We start from the raw sequence: 8456 nt of genomic DNA on the forward strand, positions 1-8456 counted from the left end.
ATTACTAAACAGCAAAACTCTGCACACAGGTGTAATAAATTCACACAATTTCTTAAAATACAAGAATTTATTAGCAAAAATAAGTCAACTCAAAGTCAAACATAGTAAAACATATTTTAATCAACAAACTCTTTACTGGAACAATCAAACTAAAACCACGCAAAATGAAAGAATAACGAAGACCAATTAATTATATACAACAAATTAATCAAAGATGGTTAAAATCCATTAACCAAAAGAGTGATGCAACATTACCATTCAATGTTATTGACGTTTGAGAACCAAGGATTATGTTGAGGAATCTGGAAATTAGGTTAAGTTAGTCTTGGAACTAATTTAGACAATAATTGGTATACCTTCAAACAAACATTCACACTGCAAGATCATGTAAAACATTATTTTAATAAAATAATATTTCAAAGAATGATTTGCTGAACAAAACCAAGCTTCTGGATGACTACTTCTCAATGGTGTTTAATTAACTGTCTTTATTTAGTACAATAACATTTAAAGGGGACATATCATGCTTTTAAATCTTTCCTTTTCCTATTTAAATCATTCAGATGTGGTCTGTATAAAGTGGAACGGCAATGCCTTGGTTTGAATTTGTCAATATTGTAGCTCCTCAGGCTTTCATTTTACTCATTTTTTAAGCTTCCTTTTTAATCGTTTCATTTTGCTGCAGTGTCTTTAAATGCAAAAGAGGCACACCCCGCCCCCCTCCATGCTCCGGAGCCTTCCACAAACAGGGTGGAAAAACTGCAGATTCTGCAGAAACTGCAATCTCCTTAGATGTTTTCTCCATTGTGCCACGTCTCTCCCTCAACCTCTTCCCCATGCCGCAGATGGCATCGCTTCAACTCCTGGTTCCGCGTAGGGTCGGCACAACACTTCTGCTCCTGGCTTCACCTCTGATCACCATCATCGCTGCTGCCGGCTCCCGATCCTGTTCCTGGTCCTGTTTTGGAAGGGTCCGAGGATGAACAGAACCTCATATCTCGTTCCTGCCCGTGAGGTGTTCGGGGACGGACTGCCTTCATGTCCAGTTCCTGTCCCGGAGGAGCTCGAAGCCGAGCCGCCTCCACTGCCCTGTTTCTGAGTGGTTCAAGGATGAACCGCTGTCTGATCCTGTTCCTGAGCGGTTTGAGGATGAACTGCTGCCGGATCCTGTTCCAGAGGAGCTCGGTGATGAGTTGTCTCCTTAATGGATTTGAGGACAAACCTCCTCTTCTGCCTGTCTCAGAGGGCTTTGTGGACGAGCTACCTCTACCTCCTGTTCCCGTCTAGGAGGGTTGCGAGGACACATTGCCTCCATCGGCTGTGCCTCAGTGGCTGCACCACTCTCCAGGATCCCAGCAGTTTTTGCACTGCTCTTCAGAGCTCCACCGTGGTTCTGAACCTTCCATGCTCCACAACCGGCTTCTCCGTGGCCATCCTATGTACCGCCTGCTCTGTGGCTGCTTCTGGTCCTGTTGTCCTTCTGGACTCTGGGTCTCGCTGGGGCATCCTCCCGTCCGTCCGCCTGAGCTCTGTGTCTGCACGGGAAAACTACCGGGCCGCCCGCCTGAACTCTGGGTTTTGCGCGGGTCGACCTTTGGGTTGCCCGCCTGAACTTTGTTTTGTGTCTGGCTCTGGTTTTGTTCGGGTAGTTGTTTGTTTCTGGCCCTGTTTTGGGTAATTTTTTGTAGATTTTTTTGGAATTCAATATTTTACCCTTTTGGACATTGTCAGACTTGTTTGACACGTTTTCCATCTGTCTTCTGATTTTGTTTCCAGTTGTGTTAAACATCATGCAGATTAGAAATGTGAGCGCTGTTGATTGTGACAGTATGAGTTGGTGCTTGTGTCTCTATAAAGGTCCAAGTAATCCCATTTCAACTTGTTGCAACTCCCACAGCTGCTAGACCTTTGTGGAAGTTGTAACCTGCTATAACATAATAAAGACATAAAAGGCAACTATTTTGTTTTCCTTGAGCTATTTTCTCATTTAAATAGGGTGCTCTGCATCTCTTTTGCACGTTTTATCTATTACAACGCGCATTCTTTGAAGATCATGGACAACACACCAACCTATGCAGGTGCAATTTTGTTTTTGCGCAAGCAATGTAGCACCATTTATTTGGGATCTTTGAAGATCAGGCCCTATGTTTGGTGGGAAATGACACTGTGAAGTACCCTGAACAGACAATGACCATGGTGGTAGCAGCATTAAGCAATGTGAATGCCTTTCTTCAGCAGGAACAGGGAAGCTGAGCAGAGTTGATGGGGTGGATGGAGCTAATTAATTCTAGAAGGAAGCCTGTTAGAGGCTGATCTGTGGCAAGACTTGAAAATTTGCTGTTCTCAGAGCCTCTCTATTGAGTCTGACTGAGCTTGAGCTTTTTATGCACAGAAGATTTGGAAAACACTTCTTTCTCAAATGGACAGAACTGGTAGAGAAAAACTTTAAAGACGTTTTGAAATTTTCCTCCTAATTATAAACTATTTTTGGTGTATTACCTTACATAAATATTCACCCTATAAAGTACATTCAAGTTTGTGTTTGTAATGTGAAAAAACACAAGTGAGTACATTCAGTAGATATTAATACTTTTGCAAGGCACTGTAAGAACAAACCACCACAGATCCTCAGTGATTGTGTTTAAATACAGCTTAGACTTGAACCCAGCTTTTCAATAAATCCTTCCAATAAAAAAAATACTTCTCAGTTTTCCACTTCTCTCTGTTCCGATCTCCTACTGTGCTCACTCTCACCTGTCTCTTGCCTTCTATATTATTAATGGATGATTTCAGGCCAGGGATACTCAGGTTTTGTTTTCCCATGGTGTAGGTCTGCATGATTTTTCTTTGCAATGTCTGATGTCTCAATTTCATTTTATTTATTTAGTAGTTATTCAAGGCCCCCTCTGGTCCCTGGGAGCACTCCGTCAGACTCGACTATACAGGTCCTTCTCAAAATATTAGCATATTGTGATAAAGTTCATTATTTTCCATAATGTCATGATGAAAATGTAACATTCATATATTTTAGATTCATTGCACACTAACTGAAATATTTCAGGTCTTTTATTGTCTTAATACGGATGATTTTGGCATACAGCTCATGAAAACCCAAAATTCCTATCTCACAAAATTAGCATATCATTAAAAGGGTCTCTAAACGAGCTATGAACCTAATCATCTGAATCAACGAGTTAACTCTAAACACCTGCAAAAGATTCCTGAGGCCTTTAAAACTCCCAGCCTGGTTCATCACTCAAAACCCCAATCATGGGTAAGACTGCCGACCTGACTGCTGTCCAGGAGGCCACTATTGACACCCTCAAGCAAGAGGGTAAGACACAGAAAGAAATTTCTGAACGAATAGGCTGTTCCCAGAGTGCTGTATCAAGGCACCTCAGTGGGAAGTCTGTGGGAAGGAAAAAGTGTGGCAGAAAACGCTGCACAATGAGAAGAGGTGACCGGACCCTGAGGAAGATTGTGGAGAAGGGCCGATTCCAGACCTTGGGGGACCTGCGGAAGCAGTGGACTGAGTCTGGAGTAGAAACATCCAGAGCCACCGTGCACAGGCGTGTGCAGGAAATGGGCTACAGGTGCCGCATTCCCCAGGTCAAGCCACTTTTGAACCAGAAACAGCAGCAGAAGCGCCCGACATGGGCTACAGAGAAGCAGCACTGGACTGTTGCTGAGTGGTCCAAAGTACTTTTTTCAGATGAAGGCCAATTCTGCATGTCATTCGGAAATCAAGGTGCCAGAGTCTGGAGGAAGACTGGGGAGAAGGAAATGCCAAAATGCCAGAAGTCCAGTGTCAAGTACCCACAGTCAGTGATGGTCTGGGGTGCCGTGTCAGCTGCTGGTGTTGGTCCACTGTGTTTTATCAAGGGCAGGGTCAATGCAGCTAGCTATCAGGAGATTTTGGAGCACTTCATGCTTCCATCTGCTGAAAAGCTTTATGGAGATGAAGATTTCATTTTTCAGCACGACCTGGCACCTGCTCACAGTGCCAAAACCACTGGTAAATGGTTTACTGACCATGGTATCACTGTGCTCAATTGGCCTGCCAACTCTCCTGACCTGAACCCCATAGAGAATCTGTGGGATATTGTGAAGAGAACGTTGAGAGACTCAAGACCCAACACTCTGGATGAGCTAAAGACCGCTATCGAAGCATCCTGGGCCTCCATAAGACCTCAGCAGTGCCACAGGCTGATTGCCTCCATGCCACGCCGCATGGAAGCAGTCATTTCTGCCAAAGGATTCCCGACCAAGTATTGAGTGCATAACTGTACATGATTATTTGAAGGTTGACGTTTTTTGTATTAAAAACACTTTTCTTTTATTGGTCGGATGAAATATGCTAATTTTGTGAGATAGGAATTTTGGGTTTTCATGAGCTGTATGCCAAAATCATCCATATTAAGACAATAAAAGACCTGAAATATTTCAGTTAGTGTGCAATGAATCTAAAATATATGAATGTCAAATTTTCATCATGACATTATGGAAAATAATGAACTTTATCACAATATGCTAATATTTTGAGAAGGACCTGTAGTTGTAATGGAGTTTGACCTCCAACATCAATCTCTCTCCTTGTCAGGAGGGTTGCAAATTAGTCATGCAGCAGAAAAACAAACGAATTGAAAAACCACTAAAGGGCATCAACATGAAGCCTTGTTTACCACTGGAAGTCAGTGTCAAGAGATCTGTTGTTGGGCCAAAAGAAGCAATCTAAATACTAGGCTCAAACAAAACTCCTGGCAATTTCTGCTTGTTTTTAATATCAAGTATAGGGGAATTCAGACTGAGGAGATTTCTGACTTCTGAGACTAGGTGCTGAAATTGTAGGAAATTTCCCAAAATTATATATTTTAAACCCTTAAGAGATCCTTCCAAATCCTTCATCCCTAATGGCAACAAATATCTGCTTCCCAATGTTGTACAATCAGAATGCTTAAATTATTTGATATTTAATTAAATAACCAACTTCGGAATACCAGCCCAATATGGTGGTGGTATTAGGAAAAAAGATGAGAGAGTGATTCAAGCACTGGCATTAATGGACAGCAAACTCTGCACACATATTGAATAGATTCACAACAATTTCTCTTTAAAATTATGAATTTGTGGGTGTATCTTCTTCGGCTTTTCTGGGATGGAGCTCATCTGTTGGGGTGTGCCCCTGTGGGGAGGGGATTTATGGCATTTCGGTTCGGGGGCATGTGTTCGATACCTATGTCCTGGTTGGGGGTGGTCCTGTTGGGAGATTCATGTTGGGGCTCATGGGGGGTGGGGGGCTCATGGGGTTGAGATCAGAATTCATTGGAGGGTTGGGACTGTTTCATCCTGTTGTGACTCTGGTTGGCTGGCCAGTCTGGACCAGGTACACCCCTCTTTTCTACATGGCCTCTTCTCTGGATGGGGATGCGGGCCGTTGCTGGGGCACCAGGCTGGGGTTGAGTTACTCGGGTTTGGGTGGTGCCGCACCAGTCTGGGCTGGTACTGGGGCAGGTCTTCCTGTCTCAACCCCAGTGGCACCTGGCTGCTCCGGAGAGCCGGACCACGCCCCTCTCTCTCGCCTGAAGTCACCGGATGACGAGGTCGAGTCTCGAGGAGGAGCGGAGCTCCAATGACGACGACGTCCCAGCCAAGAAGAGAAGCCCGCAGGAAACTCGGCAGTGGTTGTGGCTGCTGTGGACGTGGATGGCTTGGCTGGGGCTGCTGCGGACGTGGATTGCTGAGCAGCGGGTGCTGCGGACAAGGAGAGCTAGGCAGCGGGCGCTGCGAATGAGGAGAACTGAGCAGCGGGCGCTGCGGATGAGGAGAGCTAGGCAGCGGGCGCTGCGAACAAGGAGAGCTGAGCAGCGGGCACTGTGGTCGAGGAGAGCTAGGCAGCGGGTGCTGCGAGCGAGGAGAGCTGAGCAGCGGGCGCTGCGGATGAGGAGAGCTGGGGAGCGGGCGCTGCGAACGAGGAGAGCTGGGCAGCGGGCACTGTGGACGAAGAGAACTGGGCAGCGGTTGCTGCAGGCGTGGACGGCAGGTGACAACGGTGCCTACGGCGCGAGGAGGAAGACATCGAAGTAGGTGGAGTGGCAGTGGTGCGGTTCTGGCCTGGTTCTAGCCTGATGGCATCAGCACCAACTGGGATCCTCCAAAAACCTATTTTATCTCCTCCAACAGAAGAGGAGAAGGCAGAATCTCTATGTAGAGACCTGCTCGAAACTCTCAAAAACAGCAGATGGTGCAGGAGGGGTGTAGAGGCTCTCAGAAACATTGCTACAGGCCACAATGTTCTTTCTAACGGAAACCACCTTGAAAATATATTTCCCAGGTAGTGTTAGAAACATCAGACATCACTGTGGGGGAATTTATAACAGAGTTTAAGTGGACTACACTTAAAAGGTGCAACAAAGTCTAGGATCCCACAGCATGTTGAATTGAAGGATGAGATGAAGTCATCTGGACACAGAGTAGAGGCAAATTATTCTGTAGAATACAGGGGAGTGACCTTAAAGACAGCTGCAAATTCCTCTGCAATAGAGGAGGTGATGGTACGGCAGGAACAGGCTGGAATGGACACCTTAGATATTGACCAAGGAGCTGTGAATTCAAAGATGACAGGGAGGTGATCCAAGATAGGAGTGGCTGCTGCATCACTGAGAGACAAGGAGTGTGGAGGTTTCTCCAGCTCAAACAGCAGAATAACCCACTGGTATTTGGCAATACAACCATATAAGTTTGAGGTCCATCACATTCCGGGGAAGTTGAACTCCTCTGCAGACTACCTATCCCGCTGGCCCATGGAGCTTCCAGAGGAGGGGGAGTGTGTGGAGGTTCCTTCAGCTATTTCACAGTGTTAGTATTTTATGTTTCTTTGACACAGTATATATGTTTGAGTGCACTTTTTTGTATTATTATTTTAGGATGTTTGCTAATATGGGTGCCCACATTTAGTAAACACCCTATGTCTGTGCAGATTATTAACTGTTTATTTCTTTTGCTGAGGTTGAAGGAACTAGCTGGGGAGAACAAATATGATGTAATACCAGGAAGTGGAGGAATCCATCAGGTGACTGGAATGGGAGCCTTGACTCTGGAGAAGCTGTCAAACACTTAAAGCTCCACTGTTTAAAAGAGATGTTGGTATTAGAATGTCTTAGTTTTCATATTTGTGTTGTAGTTATAATTTGTAGGTTTGAATTACTTGTTTAGGTTTATTTATTGTTTTGGTTTTCTCTCCCCTACCCCTCTTTGTTGCTTGTAGGCTAGCTTGTGTGTTTATGTGAGAGGTCGGTTCTTGTTTGTTATCCTTAGGTATATCTTAGTTGACATTTTCATTTGGGCTCATTTTTCTGGATTTGAGTGGTTTTGATGGATTTTTGTTAATATTGTTTTGGGAAAAATAAATGGAGGATATTTTTTGTATACATTTTGTATATATTTTTTGTCCTTCACCTTACTACTTGGCCCCTGACAGGGAGAGGCTATGAGAATTACCAGATCTAATGTGTGCCCATGTTGATGGGTGGGGTCATTAACTGATTGTGTAAGACCAAATGAGTCCAGAAGGCTTTTGAAGTCATTAGCCAATTGGTTTGAAATGCAACAGACATGTATATTAAAGTCTTCACACATGAGTATGTTGTCATAATTAGGCATAATGTCCAATAAAAACTGTGAAAATTCAGTTATAAAATCCTTATTGTATTTAGGAGGTCGGTAGATGGCAGCACAGAGCACAGGAGAGGCAAAGTCACTTACACACGGTTGTAACTCAAAACTGGAATAACTTCGCATTTGACTTAAGCGGCAGCTGAAGTTCTGTTTAAACACTGTGGACACACCACTACCGCGACCTGAGGCCCGTGGGGCACTGAAGAATGTATAGCCAGAAGGTAGGAGTTCAGTAAAAGCACTGTTGTCACCTGTTTTCAACCAGGTCTCATTTAATAAAAGGAAATCCAAATTGTGTGTCGAGATAAAATCAACCAGAAATAAAAGTCTTATTGGAAAGGGACCAAGTATTTAGCAGCGCTGTATAGAGCACTTTGTTTGCTGATCAGCATGGCTGTGCAACCGTGCTGATCAGAATCTATTAGCGTCTATTAGGAACCCGTCTCTGGATCCTAATAGGACACAAACGTGGAAGCAGGCAGCCGGCATCAGGAACAACGTGTCGGAGCCAACGGTACCCATCTTACGCAAGAAGCTTGCGGTCCAAAACGCCATACTCCGCAAGAAAAAGAGACGATGACCAGTGGAAAGAGCGTCCACAAAAAGCAGCCAGAAATCTCCTGAGTTTCAAGAGGATTCCACCTCTCTGCCCGCGCCACCTTTGGTGTTTGTTACATGGCAACGAGGTGAAAGGATGCCATAAAAATACCAGTACACACGCCAGGAAAGGTGGCCGTGACTTTGAATGTCCAAAAAAAGGACAGTTGTCCATGAGTCACGGA

The 8456-nt window shown here is 44.6% G+C and overlaps 1 protein-coding gene across 1 annotated transcript; it reads right to left on the reverse strand.

The window, feature by feature from the left end:
- Nucleotides 1-905: 905 nt before the first annotated feature.
- On the reverse strand, nt 906-8229 carry LOC124875441 (protein piccolo-like). The gene is made up of 3 exons (XM_047377612.1): nt 8143-8229; nt 5338-6117; nt 906-1283 (listed from the first exon to the last, which is right to left on the reverse strand). Exons 1-3 carry the CDS (start codon nt 8227-8229, stop codon nt 906-908), a joined length of 1245 nt encoding a protein of 414 aa, XP_047233568.1.
- Nucleotides 8230-8456: the final 227 nt, after the last annotated feature.

Source organism: Girardinichthys multiradiatus, chromosome 10 (assembly GCF_021462225.1).
Source record: "Girardinichthys multiradiatus isolate DD_20200921_A chromosome 10, DD_fGirMul_XY1, whole genome shotgun sequence".
Taxonomy (NCBI): Eukaryota; Metazoa; Chordata; class Actinopteri; order Cyprinodontiformes; family Goodeidae; genus Girardinichthys; species Girardinichthys multiradiatus.

Excerpts from the sequence above, each read along its gene's own strand:
- LOC124875441 (XM_047377612.1), bottom strand. The coding sequence starts at position 8,229 with ATGGCGTTTTGGACCGCAAGCTTCTTGCGTAAGATGGGTACCGTTGGC. Across the intron at positions 6,118-8,142 it reads TGCCGGCTGCCTGCTTCCAC|AACCAGGCCAGAACCGCACC; the intron begins GTTTGTGTCCTA and ends CCATCAGGCTAG. Across the intron at positions 1,284-5,337 it reads AGTCACAACAGGATGAAACA|ACGGGAACAGGAGGTAGAGG; the intron begins GTCCCAACCCTC and ends CAACCCTCCTAG.